The sequence below is a fragment of the Myotis myotis genome, unplaced genomic scaffold, assembly GCF_014108235.1.
Source record: "Myotis myotis isolate mMyoMyo1 unplaced genomic scaffold, mMyoMyo1.p scaffold_m19_p_12, whole genome shotgun sequence".
Taxonomy (NCBI): domain Eukaryota; kingdom Metazoa; phylum Chordata; class Mammalia; order Chiroptera; family Vespertilionidae; genus Myotis; species Myotis myotis.
The window spans coordinates 45616875-45633386 of record NW_023416316.1 but is presented as its reverse complement, the minus strand read 5'-3'; the positions used below and the strand labels follow the sequence as shown (position 1 = coordinate 45633386).

The window sequence follows — 16512 nt, the reverse complement described above, 5'->3', positions numbered from 1 at the left end:
ATACAATAGTAATTACTATGTCATATGTTGTGCAGAGAAGTAATAAGGGGCTGATGGAGACAAGATCCTCAGCAGCCGTTGGCATCACACCCATCCTGCTGGCATGATGCCCTCGATACCATCCTGTTTCTCCAGCTCTGACCAGAGAGGAGATGTGGGGGTCAGTGCAGTCTATCCTGAGCCCTATCCATTCCGAGGGGAAAGCACCCAGACGTGAAACCAAGGGAAGGAGAGCTGAATGGGGGCACGTGGTCAGTACTGTTCTCCTTTTTGTATGCTGACTACAGGAAAATAGGTAGCTTCCCGAGGTGCCCAGGAAAAAGAGCTTAATTTGGCAAACTTGAGCTGATGGACTAGAGAGCATTAAAATGGGCTTTCTGTAAATTATAATCCAGAAGCAGTTCTGCAGCAGTGTCTAGAGTTTGAGGCATTATTATTTTTAAAAAATCTACATCATGGTGATCATATTGTCAGTTGTGGATTCTTTGGTATAATTTTGGGACATGTGGCCAGAACAGATGAGGTAGTCAGACAGGTATTACCCTTCCTTGGCACAAAAAGATGCTAGTATCTAGGTAAATAAACACTTTTGTAAAGCTCCACAGACAGTATCACTTGTAAACAGCAGCTATTTAAGAGAAGCAAGCAAACAAAAACAGATCCCTTCAATATGGTCGGAGTAACAGAGCAGAAGGGAAATGGCGTGCCTCGGTAGTCTTTATTGATCCATGAATATAACTACCTGCTAACATTGAAAAGCAGTGGCTTGTCAAGAAGAAACCTAAGTCCTCCCTGCAAATACAAAGGGAGATAATCATGGCCTTGGCATGGAAGTGCCATGAGTTTGGTTGGTATCTATATGACAGAGAAGATTGCATCTAGGTATTTGCGGTAAAAAATGGCAAACACGATGGTTGACAGCCAGAGCGGTGGCAATGGCAGTCCCACAGGTCATGTCCTTCAGATACAATGTGGATAAGTATGTCCTTTGCAAGGAGTTTCCACTTTACTCAAAAATCCATCTGTGGCAGAGAGACTTGGCTTTTACGAGTAACTGAGGGTGGTTCCCATCCTTGTGGACTCTGCCCTCAGACTTCTAGGAAATACCCCACAGGGATCTCTTTATTGAAGAGCAGTGGTTCTGACCCATGTCCTCCCAACTCTTTTGTCCTGAGCAGCTGAAGGGGCCAATATGCAAATGTGAACATCCACTTTGACTCGATTATGTTCCAAACAGCTGCCCTTGCTTTTCTTCCTGGGAGCCCCTCTGGCTCTACAAAATTAATGGCATCTTTCAAACAAATAGTGCCTTGAAATCAAAAGGCTCCTCCCTCCAGAAAATCATACTCCTTGGCAAAAGTTCTCCAGAGGCAAAATTAAAGAGCCCTTCACTCCTCTTACCAGCAGCCCCTCCCCTGGTGTGGAGAACTGGGGAAGAGAAGCTGTGCTGTATGGGCTGCATCTCATTTGGATTCCTCAGCGAATACTGCCATAGCCTGAGTGCTTGTGTGCCCCCACATTCATACATTGAAACCTCATCCCAATGGGATGACATTTGGAGGTGGGGCCTTTGAGAGGAGATCAGATCATGAGGTACCTTAGTGTCCTGATAAAAGAGACTCCAGAGAGCTCCCTGGCCCCTTCCACCATGCGAGGACACCACCGGACATCCGCAGTCTATTGGAAGAGAGTTCTCACCAGAACCAACGATGCTGAGACCTTGATCTCGGACTTCCGGCCTCCAAACTGTGAGAAATAAATTTCTGTCATTTATGTCACCCCATCTGTGGTACTACGTGTAGCAGCCCGAATGGACTCCGATAGCACCTTTAGTGGCTATGTGTCAGTCCTTCTGGAGGCTGAGGGGAGGGGAGGGATCAGCAATTAAATGTCTCTTCCTTTTTAAGGTGTGTGGGGCTTTTAAAAAAATCTTTATGTATCACGTGGAAACACATTCATTTCCTTTATTTACAGACATTTATTTAACCATTAAATGTAGGGTAACATGTGAAGAAAACATTATTCTGGCAGTCACTGTGACAGAATTCAGCACTGACAGGAGTAAATGATGCTGACTCCTGGATTGGCCTGAATGCTCGGATTTCCTAAATCCCATAAATGCATCTCAAACCCGAGACCCTGATATTGGGTTTGTCAAATATGGTCCCTGTGCTGGGATTATAGAGTTGTGATTATAGTGTCTTTGATGTAATGATATTGGGGGCGGGGGGGTAAATAGCAAACACAGCAGAGCTGATACATCCAAATTAGTATTTATTCTGGAAGGCTATTTATATATTGGATGGATGCTGGCATAATACACAACTTCATTGGGACTTCTCTTTTACATTTTCCTTTGGAGACAATTGGTGAGCCACACAAGAAGACTAGCTGTGGGGGGAAAAAAAAGACTAGCTGTGATACTTTATAGTCAAAATCTTGCTTTTTAACAACAACAACAACAAAAAGATGCTTTTCAACTTGCTTCATAGACACAGATAACAATATGGTGGTTACCAGAGGGGAAGGAATTAAGGAGGAGTAGTAGGTCAAGGTGGGTCAATGATGATGGAAGGAGACTTGACCTGGGGTGGTGAACACAAATACAATATACAGATGATGTATTATAGAATTGCACACTTGAAACATAATTTTATTAACTAATATCACCCCAGTAAACTCAATTAAAAAAAAAAGACTATTTGTGAACAAATGAATTTACTATAAGCTTTGAAAACCCAAACAACTGAGATGCCCAGGACTCAGAACTCACAGATGGTTGACATAAACCCCTGCTGGCATTCTCTGAGAGCTCACAGGGAATTGGAGAAGGCCAGAAGACTAGAACTTGGTAAACATTATCCAGGATCTTTTTTCCCCCAGTATGTCTGAGAATTTTATTTTATTTTATTTTATTTATTTTATTTTATGTTTTGCTCAGAACATTTAAGTTCTCTCTTAGCAAACTTCCATCATAATGTAGTGTTATCAACTGTAGTCACCATGTTATGTATTAAAACCTTATACCTTATTCATCTTATAGCTGAACATTTGTACCCCTTTTCCAATGTCTCCCTAATTCCCTCATGCCCCAGCTCTTGGCAACCACTTTTCTACTCTATTTATATGAGTTTGGCATTTAAAAAAATCCACATATAAGTGATAATATACTGTATTTGTCTTTCTTTTTCTGGTTTATTTCATTTAGCATAATACCCTCAATGTCCATCCATGCTGTCTCAATAGTAGGTTTTTCTTTTTGTGGCTGAATAATATTCCATTGGGGGGCGGTGGGAAATGTGTGTGTGTGTGTGTGTGTGTGTGTGTGTGTGTGTGTGTGTGTGTGACATCTTCTTTATCCATTCATCCATTTGACAGATTGACAGGAACATGGGTTGTATCATGTCTTGGCTATTGTAAATAATACTGCAATCAACATGGGAGTGCAGATATCTCTTTGAGATAGTGATTTCATTTCCTTTGGATATATACCCAGAAGTGGGATTAGGTAATTCTTTTCTTTTTAATTTTTTGAGGAGCTACCATACTGATTTCCATAGTGGCTGTTCCAATTTAAATTCCCAATATTCAAAAGGCTATTGCACAAGGTTTCCTTTTCTCCACATTCTGTCCAAAACTTGTTATTTCTTGTGTTTTTTGGGTTTTTTTTTATGATAGCCATTCTAATAAATGTGAGGTGATATCTCTAGTTTTGATTTGCATGCATTTCCCTAATCCGTCCACATGGGAACACTAGCTGAGGGAGGTTTGTAAATTGCAGTGAGCATGTATAAGGTAGTGAAACACTGATTGTTCAGGATGCATTGTATCTAATCTGGATATATATATACACCAAGAATCCCTTCCTTTATCCCTTTCAAAGTTTCTTTAGAGTTGATGGCATTCCCTTGAGCAGAATGGGCTGTGCTAGGTATGCTTACATATTTATTCTCCAAAAAGATGTTTTTCAACTGCCCCCACATTGAATATTCCCAGGGCTTCAAGAGGCTGCCTCACCAATTAAAAATAGTTTCACCAAATTCGTTAGACATTTCCCCAAATTTACATTTTAGGCCTATTTATTGGGTGGCTGCTATGTTAGTACCATGTTTTGAAAAGATAAATAAGGCTGGAACCCCTAAATATCTCTCTCTCTCTCTCTCTCTCTCTCTCTCTCTCTCTCTCTCTCTCTCTCTCTCTCTCTCTCTCTTTATCTCTATCTCTATCTCTCTCTCCACTCCTACAACCCAAAAGAGCATACTAAAATTTTAACAGTAATTAGTAGCTTAGGTAATGAGATTTGTATTCTTGTGTTGGTTTTATAATTATTTTAAAATCAGTATTTTGATTCTCTCCTTTATAAGGGTGCAAATGCAAAAAATAAAGAAGTAACAGAAATTTTCAAATGGAGATAAAGTTATAGCCAGAGAAGCATGCCCTAAAAGAGTTTGATTCAGAGAGAGAGATGGGCATCTTAAAAAATTGATCAATTCAGTAAAATATGAAATACAATGGTAAGCTGGGAGAGTGAGATTAGAGCAAAGGTCCTCATCCCTAGCTACACATGGAAACTAACTCCGAGGCTTTCGATAAAATAGAGACGCCTCGTGTCTACCCCCACAACATTGAATTAGCAGATGTGGGATGAGGGGTCAGCATCCAGATTTTAAAAATTATTCCCAGTTGATTCTGATCTATAGCGAAGTATTGAGGGCCACTGTTTTACAGCAACTACATTCTGCCTGTGGGTGTTCCAGAACACAGCAATAGGAAATGCTGGTTGAACTGAATCTTGGAGGATGAATAGGAGTTTGATGTCAAAAGGTAATCTGAACAGAAGAAACAGGGGATTTACAGTCAAGAGCCAGGCCAGGACCAGGTTGATATGGGGATTTGTAAGCGTGGAGGATGTGCGTGTGAAAGAAGAGAGGGCATGGGTACCCACTCAGGGGGCAGAGAGAATGTGAGGGCTGGAGCTCATGAGAGAGAGTGCTGGGCACTCAGGACCCTGTGGGCTATAAGGGGAAGATCTGGTCACAACGCCAGGTCGAGACGGAAGAGGCCACAGGTAGTGAGGGCCACAGGGCAGGATTTCAGAGTCATTTTTAAGGCGGAAGTCACCAAATTTGACAGCTATATATGCTGTGTTAGCAATATCATTTCCGAGATATTTTTGAGTCTTCACTTATGTATTTTCCCCTCAAATAATAGAAAGCATTCTCTTGTATTCACATAGCCCCTGCTATTTTGCCTTTTCTCTATAGGCTTAGAGACTACCGTAAAAAAAAGGATGCCCTGTCACTATGTAACAGAATGAGTTTTACATATATATTCATTTACATACACATACATTTTGTATTCACATATACATTTTTTTCTGTATCCACAGTCACCTTCCCCAGAGCGCATACTGAATAAGCCTGGAAGCTGGGAGAGCCCAGTCTGTGTGCCGTTGTGCTCTCTCACTTGACATTTGTGAATGCAGATATGTCTGACAAGTGTAAATAAGGGTGTCACACCTCGGAGTGGAACCCATTTCCACCTCGCCATTCCTCAGGCATGTGTTCAGCGATGAAAGTGCTATTATAATCTTCCAGTATTTTCTCAGTCGGAATTTTGTAGAGTGCAATGGTGAGTTCTGTGATTTCCAAGGCATGGACACGTATTTGCTTCTTTCTCCTTGCAGAATTCAGCGCATTTTCAAATACCTTGAAAAGGTGCCGGAATGAGAAAAAGAAATACTCAGTGTTTAACCAGCGGACAGAAGAGGCGTCTGCCACACAATACTTCCAGGTCAGGGAAGTTGCCCCAAGTGGAATTGACTTGTTTCAACGTGTCACACACCTGTGAATACATCTGAACAGGGTGGGGGGTGGGGAGGAGACTATTGATACTGTACTGCAGTGGTTCTGAGAGCATGGTCCCCTGAGCAGCAAGAGTATCGTCACCTGGATTGGAATCCCCACTCTGTCACTTATCAAGTTGTCAGGACTTGGGCAATTTTCTGAGCCTCAGTTTCCTTAGCCAAGGAACATAATTCATCAGATTATTGTGATGATTGAATTTGATAGTAGGATGTATGTGAAGCACTTAGAATAGTTCCTGGGAATAGAAAACTACCAAAAGATGGCAGGTATAATGAAGATATGTATGGCTTATGGATACAAATCCATAAGCAATAAATATCTTTTGCCAACTGGCTAGCTTCATCAGGGTTACCACCATCACTGCCTTCGGCTGCACCACCACCCTCAACCAGGAGTTCTACCCAAGTTCTGTTTTTCTCTCTGGGTTGATGGGACTCATGGGGCCATCCCTTGTGACCTTGGCCCTTACTCTTATTTCCCTTATGCTCGGTCTGTGCTATCTCAGAGCCTCTGCTTTGGGAAGGACTCCTGGGCATTTACCTGGTCAAGATCTAGACCTGAAACTATTGTATGGAGTAGCAGTCAGAAGTCTGGGGTCAACTGAGAGTTCTGCTCTCACAATAGGGCCAGTGTCGACCAGTCACTGTGTCTGTCAAAGCCGCAGCTTCCCTGTGTTAGGCTAGGCCTGCCTTGACCAGGTGACTGTAAGAACCAGATGCTCATGCGGGTGCTGCCTTGCGGGTTGTTTACGCTCCCTCTGGCTCTCTTTTCCTTGCAGTTTTATGGCTGTATTTCCCAGCAGCAGAACATGATGCAAGATTTTGTGAGGACAGCCACTTACCACAGAGCCATCCTCCAGAACCACGTTGACTTCAGAGACAAGGTAATGCTGGCTGCAGGCCATTCATCTCTTATCAGTGGTTATAACCATGTTAAGAAGTCTTGCCAAAAGCTAGAATCAAAGCTAAGCTTTGATAGAATTATCATATGACCCTAAAATTCCACTCCTAACTATATACCCCCAAAATTGAAAGCAGATATTTAATCAACTGTATGTACATGAATCTTAAGCAGCACTGCTCATAATAGTCCAAAAGTGAAAACAGTCCAAATGCTTATCAACTTATGAGTAGATAAAAAAAAAATGTGGTTTAACCATACAATAGAGTATTTTGAATATTACTTATATTTCTATTATCCATAAAAAGGAATGTAATGCTGATACATGCATCAACATGGATGAGCCATGAAAACATGCTAAATGAAAGAAACCAATGACAAAAGCTCATATGATTCCTTTTATAGGAAATATCCAGAATTAGCAAATCATATAGAGAAAGCAGACTGGTGGTTCCCAGAAGCTTGGGGATGAAGGAAATGGGGGTGGCTGCTAAGTGGGTACAGGGTTGCCTTATTAGGTGACGACAAACTTGATAGAGGTGATGGTTACACAACATAGTGAATGTACCAAATACCACTGAACTGAACCCTTTAAAATGATTCATGGTTAATTTTATGTTATGAGAATTTTACCTCAGTAAAGAAATTAAGCTTTGAGTGTGGAAACTCAGGAGGCTGTATGCACTGTTTTGGTGCACAGAATAGGTTAGGAGCCTACTAGCTACCTAAGGACTAGCTCTTACTGTGTCGGTTTACTTCCCTTTTTTTTTATGGACTCCACAAGTGGCTGCATTTATTTCCTTCACAAAATGGATCTGAATGATGAATGATTGTGAACACATCAATGTTCCCCTTCCTGTGTTTGAACACAAACAAAGTGTTCAAAATACGGTACAGTTCATCTCAAAGATGAGTACTGCTCAGTGGAATCAGCAGTCATAAGACCTACTTTCATATTTTCCCCATGTGTGATCTTAGGCAAAACACTAATTTCTCTGAGCTGCACAATCTCTTCCATGACCATAGTAATTATAGATCTGCAGTATTAATTCCCCAAGAAGGAGGTGGTGGAACATTGAAATAATGATCCAAATGACTCATGCTTCCCTGTCTTCACATTCACTTGCAAAGTTACGTAGCTGCTGCTTTCATCACAAAATGGTCTAATTTTTTACCCCCTATCTCTGTGCTGTCCTTGTGATGTACTTTGATCAATAGAATAACAGAGATGACATTGAGCGAGTTTCAGATCCTGGGGCTTAAAGAGCCTTGTGACTTCTGGTCTCGCCTTCTTAGAACCCTGAGAACACCATACTGGGAGGAAGCCCAGTTTAGCCAAATGGAGGTGGAGAGGTCACATGGAGGAGAACTGAGCCAATCCAGGCAACAGCCAGCACCAATTGCCAGACCTATGAGTGAGGCCATTTGGGACCTCCAGGTCTAACCATACCTCCAGCTAAATGCAGAAACATGAGTAAGTCCAAGCAAAACCAGCAGAGAAACTGTCCTGCCCTCCCATAAAATTGGGAGAAGTAATAAATTGCTTCCAGTTTAAGCCACTACATTGTGATGTGGTTTGTTCTGCAGCAATAGTTAATTAAAGCAGAGAGATCAAGAGTGAAAAGGTTGTGATAAATAAACCTCCAGTTAGAAGTTGATTTGCCTCTGGCTTTCTTTCCTCTGCAACTCCATTCTGATATCAAGCCCATCCGACATTTTTTGTTGTTCTTCTTATATTTTTCAGTTCCAAGTTTCTATTTGGCTCTTCTTTATGCCATTTGGTTTTTGACTGAGACTTTCTGTTTTTCCATTGATTTCAGCAGTGTTCATGATTACTAGTTGGAACTTTTTAAATAAAAGCTGCTTGAAAGTTTTTGTCAGATAATTCTAATGTCTATGTCACTGCTGTGTTAGCATCAGTTAATTATCTTTTCCCAAGGAATTGAGATTTTCCTGATTCTTAACATGCCAAGAAATTTTGGATTATATTATGTACATTTTCCATATCATGTTCTCAGACTCTAGGACTTGTTTAAAGCCTGTGGATAATGTATTTTTGTTTTTGTATTCATTCAACCTGGCTAGGTTCAGGCTGTGTGTTCCATGCCACTAGTTGCTCTTCTGAGGGCTCTGGTTCCTATGTCAGTTCAGTTTTCAAATCCCTAGCAGTATTGTTTGGATCTGTCCCATGTGCATGTCACCCAGTGGTCAATATGGCACCCTAGTAGAGTTCTCAGTTTTAGTTTGCTAATAAAGATAAAATCCATGCATGCACGGGTTGAGGATAAAGCAAGGAATTTATATATAAAACAACAACAACAAAAAAACCCCACCGGTGGTTCAGTTAATTGGAGTGTTGTCCCTTGCACCAAAAGGTTGTGGATTCAATTCCTGATCAGAGCACATACCTAGGTTGTGGGTTCCATCTCCGGTCGGTTGTGTATGGGAAGCAACTGATGGATGTTTCTCTCTCTCCCGTCCTCTCTCTCTAAAATCAATGAACATATCCTTGGGTGAGGATATTTAAAAAAAGAAAAACAACCAACAAACACCTTTATGGGGTTGCTTTGCCAAGTTCCTTCCTCTTCATGATCTCCCTGCTACTTTTTGGTCTCCTGGGAACACTTTTCAGTCTCTGGGCCAAAAAGCTCCCTCTGCTGTACACATCTATGACTTTGCCTACATACGTATTGGCCAAACAGAGAAAGAAAACCAATGGAGGTTGGTTCCAGCCTTTGGGAATGGAGGCACCCTTGCATCCAGAGAAAGGTTCCCCTCTCTCATAGTTTTGGCTCCTGAAGGCTTATGTGAATGACGATGGCAAGATTGCTGAGGGCTAGAGCATAGAAGAAGGGAGGGAAAGGGGAAAAAGGAGGGAGGAGGAAAAGAAAAGAGGAAGGAAAAACAGAGGGTCTCCACACTGTGTCTGAGCATTAGGACTCCCCTTTCCAGTGTTGGAGCCAGAACTAGAAGGCATCTCCGGGAGCTCTCTTGTCTACACACCGGTGCTCATTTTTGGTGTGTTGAGTTCAGGCCATGAGTTGAGGGTCAGGGGATATGGTTTGGTGGTATTTCAAATTCTGGTCTTCTTTCCCAATCTACTGCTCCTGTTTTCTTTGCAGGCTTCAAGTAATGCTCCGAGCGTTCTGTCCAGGTTTTACAGCTGTAGTCAGTGGGAGAGACTTGGGGAAGTGGCTTTCTCCAGCTTACTCATGATGGGACATTTTCTCAATGCCAAATCTAGGTACTTAGGTAGGGTGAGGGTGACGGTAAGAGACAGAGGTAAGACCAGAAATGGCCATGCTTGGCTAAGGCTTCCCATATGTCTTACCGTATGTCTCAAGGTGCCAGGACCCTTGCTTTGCCAGTGGCACATGCCTAGTTAACAGTTATGAAGCTAGCTTTCCTAATGAGGAGGCCTGATTATGGTAGGTGGGTAGGCTGAAGATAGAGGAGAAAAGCTTGTTTCTTCTGACACCTTATCTGGTATTCAAGATTATGGGTAAGCAGTCATTTTGACCTAAGGTAGGTTTCTTGCCAAATTAAAAATAAAAATGCAACTCTCAACTGTTGATCCATGGCTTGAAGATGTTTTTGAGGGGGTAATACTTTTATTTAGAGAAATCATCTCCCTTTGAATTTGTTCAATTTGAATCTATAATCTGTCTTCTATTATCCATAATGTATTTTCTATATTATCTAAAATCTGATTTTAATTTTGGTTACAACTTCTAAAGAGCACTCCCCAAACTACTAATCATACTAATACCTTGCATTAGATGACTCTTAGAATTTCATATGGATTATGTCACTTGACCACTCTATTTGTATATCTTTTCATCTATAAAAATGAAGATAGTGGAACAGTTCTTCTCTAAGGTCACTTCCAGCTGTAACTTCATTTGATTCTACAAAATACCCTTTTCCCTGCCAGCCTGAAATGGGGTTATCTGCCAGCAAAATAAAATAAGCATCCATCTGTTGGGGCTTATAAAGGTGATAATTAATCGCATGGTTGATAATTAATTATATCCCTTTCCCCCTCTGAGTTCTGAACTGATTTAAAGGTAGACACAGATGTCAGGTAGAAATCATAATACCAGTGTTATTGTTAGAAATGCTGTTTGGAGTACAGGACTTGGATGTATGTCCAAACGGAGATTCCTGCTTTGTTTTTCCTCCAAACGTTTCTACCCACTAAACAACTGGTCTCCCCAGACGAGTCCAGAGCCTGGAAAGAAAGAAGGAAGAGGAGGTGACCATTTTTACTTCTAGTACTGCCCACTCCTGTATGAAAACTGGAAGAGCAAATTGTCCTGGTTTTAGTGTCCCAGGAGCCCTCTCAGTCCCAGACTCACTAGGATGACTGGTCACCCTAACTCCAAATCTACCACAAATCCAGATCCTTTAAAATCCTTTTTGTCTGCTTTATCATACTGAAGACCATTTTTAATAACCTGTGTGTCCACGGAGGATGCTACCTTTTCATTAAGCCCTTGTATTCTTTCCCACTGAAACTGATTACCTACAAGGACATAATTAATACCAATGGCTATTATTTATTGAGGAACTCAGTATATGCAAGCACCATGTTCAGACCTTTCCGTACATTGTTTCTGTCTTAGTCAACTCAGGCTGATATAACAAAAATACCATGGACTGGGTGGCTTAAACAACAAACATTTATTTCTCATAGTCCAAGATCAGTGTTTCAATAGAGCTGGTGTCTGGTGAGGGTTTATTTCCTGGCTTGTAGACAGCAGCCTTCTCACTGTATGTTCACATGGCTGAAGGGAGAGAGGAAGTAAGCTATCTCCTGTCTCTTTTTATAAAGTGCACTAATCCCATCATGAGGGCTCCACCCTTGTGACTCAGTCATGTCCCAAAGGCCACATTTTCAAATACCATCACCTTGAGGGTTAGAATTTTGGAGGGCCCAAACATTCAGTCTACAGCAGTTTCCTTTGATCTTCATTACAATCTTATTATTAATATTTTTACCACTTTAGAGATGAGAGAACTGAGGTCTGGAAATGTTGACAACGCACCCGATTTAATACAGCTAGTAAATGAAAAGGCCAGGATTTGAACCCCGTTAGTCTAACTTTCGAGCCACACATATAACCGCTGACAGGTACAGCCTGTGGGAAAGTTAGCGGACATTTCCAAGGGAGACTTTTGTTTCTCTGAGTTTAAGGGTGGGGTGAAAACACTGGTTTCTTAAGCATCCTCGTGTGTGCATGAGGCAGCATCGCACAGCGGTTATGTTCGTCAGACTGGAGCCAGAATGCTGAGTTGAAACTCCAGCCTGGCCACTTACCATGCACCTGCCATAGACCTTTATCCCATTTGCTGGCGATCTTACGCAGGTTATCTCCCATCTCTGGGCTTCCCTGTCCTTATCATAAGAGCTAATAGGTATTTCGTAGGGTCCTTGCAAGGTCAAGATAACACTGCAGATGAAGTGCTCAGTACATGTCTCACGTATGAACTCAGTACATGGTAGCGAGTATTATTATTATTGATGGTTTGGGCATGGTGTCGTAGTTTCCACCTCTGCTGTAACTTTAAGTCTTTCAAATTCTGATTTTTCATTTTGCCTCTGCCATGCAGTTTTAATGAAAATCCTTTCTTGGCCAGAGCACTGCTGGCTGAGAACTCCGTTTGGAACCCATTCAGGAAACTGACCCCGCTGGAACCCACCCCATTCTTCTCCTCCCAGTTTCTGTTAATTGCCATCTGGCTATTTTTAGTTTCTTCAAGTGTGTGCTGGGTGCAAGCAGGGGAAGTCCATCCTGCTGAGGGTGTGGGGCTGTGCGAGCAGTGGGGTTTTAATTTGGAAATGTTTTGACACTTCATTTGTCAGGGCACCAGTTGCTGGAAACTTGTGAAAATAAGCAGGAGCCGAGAGCTTTTTTATTTTTTAATCAGCGTTTTCAGCGGAGAGCATCCCCAGTCGCAACAGCTGCTTAGTGCGTTCAGATGTGAGGTTGGCTCAGGCAGGAGGGGTTCGGGGATTTGAAGGCTTCAAAGAAAGCATAAACAACAACAAACATGCTAAGCAACCTGTTCGGAGAGTCGGCTGGCATTCAGATGTGCAGAGGCTTAAGGCTCTTCTGCCCTGAGCTTTCCTTGGGCTTACCGGCAGTCTGGTCCGAGGCTCTTGAGTTCATCTCTAGTCCTGCTGTGTAGTTAGTTCTCCTCCCACTTGAAAGCACCACACACCTTTGGTTAACCTGGTGCACGAATGGGGCCTGACCTTAACCATCAGTGGGAATAAGGGCTGCAGCACAGACCTGCCAGTAGTCCGTCTGCATGTCATGAAATAGCTCTTGCTCCCTTACATTTTTGTAAACCTCTTTAATGAGGTATGGATCACATTCAAAAAGCGGTACATATTTAATGTATACAACTTGATGAGTTTGGAGATAAGCATACATTCGAGGAATCATTACCACAATCCATGCTATTAGCATATCTATCACTTCCAAAAGTTTCCTTCTGCTGTTATAAGGACTTAACATAAAATCTACCCTCTTAGAAGGTTAATTTTGTGTTCCCTGGGCTGGTTGAGGGATCTCAATGTAATTAAAATGAGAAGAGCACTTGGAAGATGGGGTGATTTCATATGGCCTCTTTGTAGATGACCTGTGACATAGGCGACACTATCAAACCCAGTACAGAAGCCAAGGTTCATGTGAGGTTCTATATCATAAGAACTCCCCTAGCCCTGACCAGTTTGGCTCAGTGGATAGAGCATCTGCCTGCGGACTGAAAGAACTCCCCCTTCCCCCACCCCTCACACCCCCACCCTGGGATTAATTCCCTGTAATAGAGATTGAAGAGAGAGAGGTAAAAAATAGACTTCAGTCTTAGCTGCTCTCTTTAGCTTCTCAGCCCTTAGAAGGACTCTGCATGGATTTCCCAATTGTGAATGGGAAGGAGATGGCGTGTCTGTGCCAGGGTTCTTCTGAACTTAAATAGAATCTACTCCTGCAAGGGGACTAGAAGAAGATGCCAGAGTCAGCCGAGGAAAGTGCTTTCATCTGGTGCGAAAGCCAAGTGCAGCTTTCAAGGACAGCCAAGAAGATGGAATAAACAATGGTCACAGGCTACTTTTAGGGCAGCCGTGGGCAAACTACGGCCCGCGGGCCGGATTCAGCCCGTTTGAAATGAATAAAACTAAAAAAAAAAAAAAAAAAGACCGTACCCTTTTATGTAATGATGTTTACTTTGAATTTATATTAGTTCACACAAACACTCCATCCATGATTTTGTTCCGGCCCGCCCTCCAGTCCAGTTTAAGAACCCATTGTGGCCCTCGAGTCAAAAAGTTTGCCCACCCCTGTTTTAGGGCATTTGGGAAAGAGGGAGCTGGGGCTGTAATGCAACAGATGATGACTTGTGACCTTAATCTTTCTGAGATTATTTTTAAATTGGGATTAGAATACAACACATGGAGGCTGGAGGAACTCAGTGAGCTACCATGTGCACAGTCTCAGCGCGGCATCAGGATGCTGTGGGCATAGCTAGGGAATCCGAGTCAGAAATCATTGGCACTGCAAGGCTATGGCTGACTTAGGCTGGTTAAGATAAACTAGGTTATGCTGCTGCAGCAGTCAACTCTCAGACCTCAGTGATTTAACCAACATACTCATGTCCATCTCCGTTATGGGTTAGGAAAGGCTGTGCTCTCTCATTCTCGCTCCCAGACCCAGGCTGAAGGAACAGCCTCCTTGTGACACATACTAGTTCCTGTCACAGTGAGAAGGAGAGAGGCAAATCACACCCCTGGTTCTCAAATCTTCCTCCTGAAAATGACCCATGTCACTAATGACCACATGACACGGGCTGAAGCAAGACATGTGACCACTGCTAATTTCAAAAGGGCAAAGGAGTGCAATTCTAGGAGCCCATAAGGAGAACGAGAAGTATTTGGTTAATGGCACTAATAACTATCATAACAGATGGCACTTTTGCAAAATCATTAAAGAAGGGACAGATTGCTAAGGTGATATTCTCAGCGCATCATCTGTGCATGGGAGGAAACTAGGAAAACAAGAGGGGGTTTGAAGGATTAATATTGCACTGATATGGTTATTGGTTGACTTACTAGTAACTTCTGCCTGGTGGATTGCCTACCCACTGAATGCAAGGTGTTTTAGAATGTTCCTGGGGTTGAATTTCTAAACCTTTCCCATTGCCTCTAAGACAACATCGTGAAGGGCCAATTGGGATCAAGTACCGACTTTGCAAAGGCTTACATAGAAGGCTCTATGCAGCAGTAACTTCTAAAGTAATGCTTTTGCTTTAATATCTGCTTTCCAGCATAAGAAGGTAAGTAGAAAAAAGAGGATAAAGTCAGTAAGAACAGTTAAATTGGACAAAACAATCAAAGAATAAGCAGTTTAAAGTACTGTACTAAAACCTAGTCTTTTCTGGCAATGAACCAGGAAGTGGGCTCCAGTGAACTCAGAGCTTGTACCTAAACCCTCTTTTCATGTATTTTCCTAAGTCTGTGCTATTGACACCATCACTCAACTTCAGAGTGGTGGCTTAGGTTTAGAATTTATAAGTTCCAGAAACCCAGTAAAGACAGAACCACAGAAAGCTGTCAATAAACATGGATTTCATGTAACTAGCACCATTTCTAGGTTCCCTGAACCATAGATCAGGAGGCCTAGGCTTATATGCTAGGACTTAATTAGGGAGGACAACCTTGGGAAAGCACGAGTTAGGGAAAGGGGACACAGGCAGGGAAGGAGGGGGGGTAAGTGTAAGCAAGTCTGTCCCTGAGCTGGCCACATTTATGTGGAACTGATTGTCCCAGGTCACAGGAAATCTACAAAGAGGCCATGTGAAACCACTCCATCTTCCAATAGTTCATCCACGGGAAGAAAAAAAAGAATGATTTACCCATTGGCTGCCATCTCCCATTTGTCAAAAATTAATGTCCCCACCCCGCTGGCGTGGCTCAGTGGTTGAGTGTCAACCTATGAACCAGGTGGTCACAGTTTGATTCCCCATCAGAGCACATGCCAGGGTTGTGGGCTCAATCCCCAGCGTGCACGCATGGAGGAGGCAGTTGATCAGTGATTCTCTCTCATCATCGATGTTTCTCTCTCTCCCTTTCTCTTTTCCTCTCTGAAATCAATAAAAAATATGTATATTTTTTAAAGTGAATGTTCCCAGAGGGTACTCCCTTGCCCACAAGGGTGCATGTGCATGAGTGCCAAGTGGGTGCTGTGGTGCCTATCTCCTGCCTCACAGCACCAAGAAACCCTGTGGTGGGAGGCGAGGGATGGAAGGCGTGTGGCATGAGCAAGGTGAGCACTGCTTGGCTGTGCCACGAGGGACTAGAAGTCCCTGCAGCAGATCCTTGGGCAGTAGTGGCTGTAGCGGCAGTGGTGGCAGCAGCGAAACTCAGCTCCACTTTTAAAGATCAGCACAAGCCAATCCTAGAGCCACTCAGGCTGAGAGCAAGGCGCGTGTTCCGTTCTGGCACAGTACAAAGCTGAATATGCAACAGTAGTTTCCCCTTATCCGTGGTTTCGCTTTCTGCGGTTGTTACCCACAGTCACCATGGTTCAAAAACATTACATGGAAATTTCCAGAAATAGACAATTCATGCATTTTAAATTGCGCTCTGTTCTTTTTTTTTTTTTTTCCTTAAAGCATTACAAAGAGTATTACATATGTCTCTTTTTTTTTTTTCTCCCCTTGAGATTCCCCCGGGCTCCCCTAT

At 42.6% G+C, this 16512-nt stretch overlaps 1 protein-coding gene across 2 annotated transcripts in view; it reads left to right on the top strand.

Moving 5' to 3' along the window:
* Positions 1–16512, top strand: part of LOC118667497 (histone-arginine methyltransferase CARM1-like) — a 230494-nt gene that overhangs the window by 118354 nt on the left and 95628 nt on the right. For both annotated transcript variants that reach the window (XM_036330973.1, XM_036330974.1), the window contains exons 3-4: positions 5687–5793; positions 6646–6750. In XM_036330973.1, coding sequence (XP_036186866.1) covers positions 5687–5793; positions 6646–6750 — 212 coding nt within the window. The remainder of the gene's footprint in view (positions 1–5686; positions 5794–6645; positions 6751–16512) is intronic.